The 766-nt window shown below is 44.9% G+C and overlaps 1 protein-coding gene across 1 annotated transcript in view; it reads left to right on the forward strand.

Moving 5' to 3' along the window:
- The first annotated feature begins 386 nt into the window (after nt 1-386).
- Nucleotides 387-766, forward strand: part of MROH9 (maestro heat-like repeat family member 9) — a 50,976-nt gene continuing 50,596 nt past the window's right edge. The window contains exon 1 of the mRNA XM_005867727.2: nt 387-517. Within this exon, the coding sequence (XP_005867789.1) occupies nt 387-517 (131 nt within the window). The remainder of the gene's footprint in view (nt 518-766) is intronic.

Raw genomic sequence — 766 nt, forward strand, 5'->3', positions numbered from 1 at the left:
ACAAAAGATGTGATGTCAAAGTAAAACGGGAGGACAATGACCTGGTGATAGAGTTATAGTGACACATTGGCTCCATAAAAAAAATTAAAAAAAAAAAGGATAAGCTAGCTAACAGCTGGAAAGCAGAGTTCCGTGTTATTATAGGACAATGGAATGACAACAGTTACAGTGCTGCGCGGAAAAGCACCTGGTCAAGAGCATTCCTCCCAACACTGTGCTGGGAAATGCTAATTAAAGAAGCACAGTAGTTGGCTATCAAAGGCCAGCCATTAGTATCGTGGATTTAAATTACAGTTTGCTTATCTCAACACATCAATGAACTTTTGGGTTTGTATTCCAGTTGAATGTGGTCCCATTAGTCCAGTCCCATGTGGTCCCATGACGCCATGCGTCTCACAGGCCTGTTATCATGGATTCTTCTCTTTTTCCTGATACAGGAGTACACAGCTACCTCTCTATGGGATACATTAGCAACCATCTTCAACCATCAAGCCCTAATCCTGGCCGTAAACTCCAGGTATCATAAACTGTAAATCTCTCTTGTTTCACTGATCGACTACCTTTAAAATGTTAGAGAAGCCCGGCTGGCATGGCTCAGTGGTTGAGTGTTAACCTGTGAACCAGGAGTTTATCGTTCATTCCCTGGCGAGGCCCATGCCCAGGTTGTGGGCTCAATCCCCAGTGGGGTGGGGGGTGAGCAGGAGGCAGCCGATGGATTCTCTCTCATCATTGATGTTTCTATCTCTTTCTCCCTCTCCCTTCCTCT

The sequence above is a fragment of the Myotis brandtii genome, unplaced genomic scaffold (genome assembly GCF_000412655.1).
Source record: "Myotis brandtii unplaced genomic scaffold, ASM41265v1 scaffold250, whole genome shotgun sequence".
NCBI lineage: Eukaryota > Metazoa > Chordata > Mammalia > Chiroptera > Vespertilionidae > Myotis > Myotis brandtii.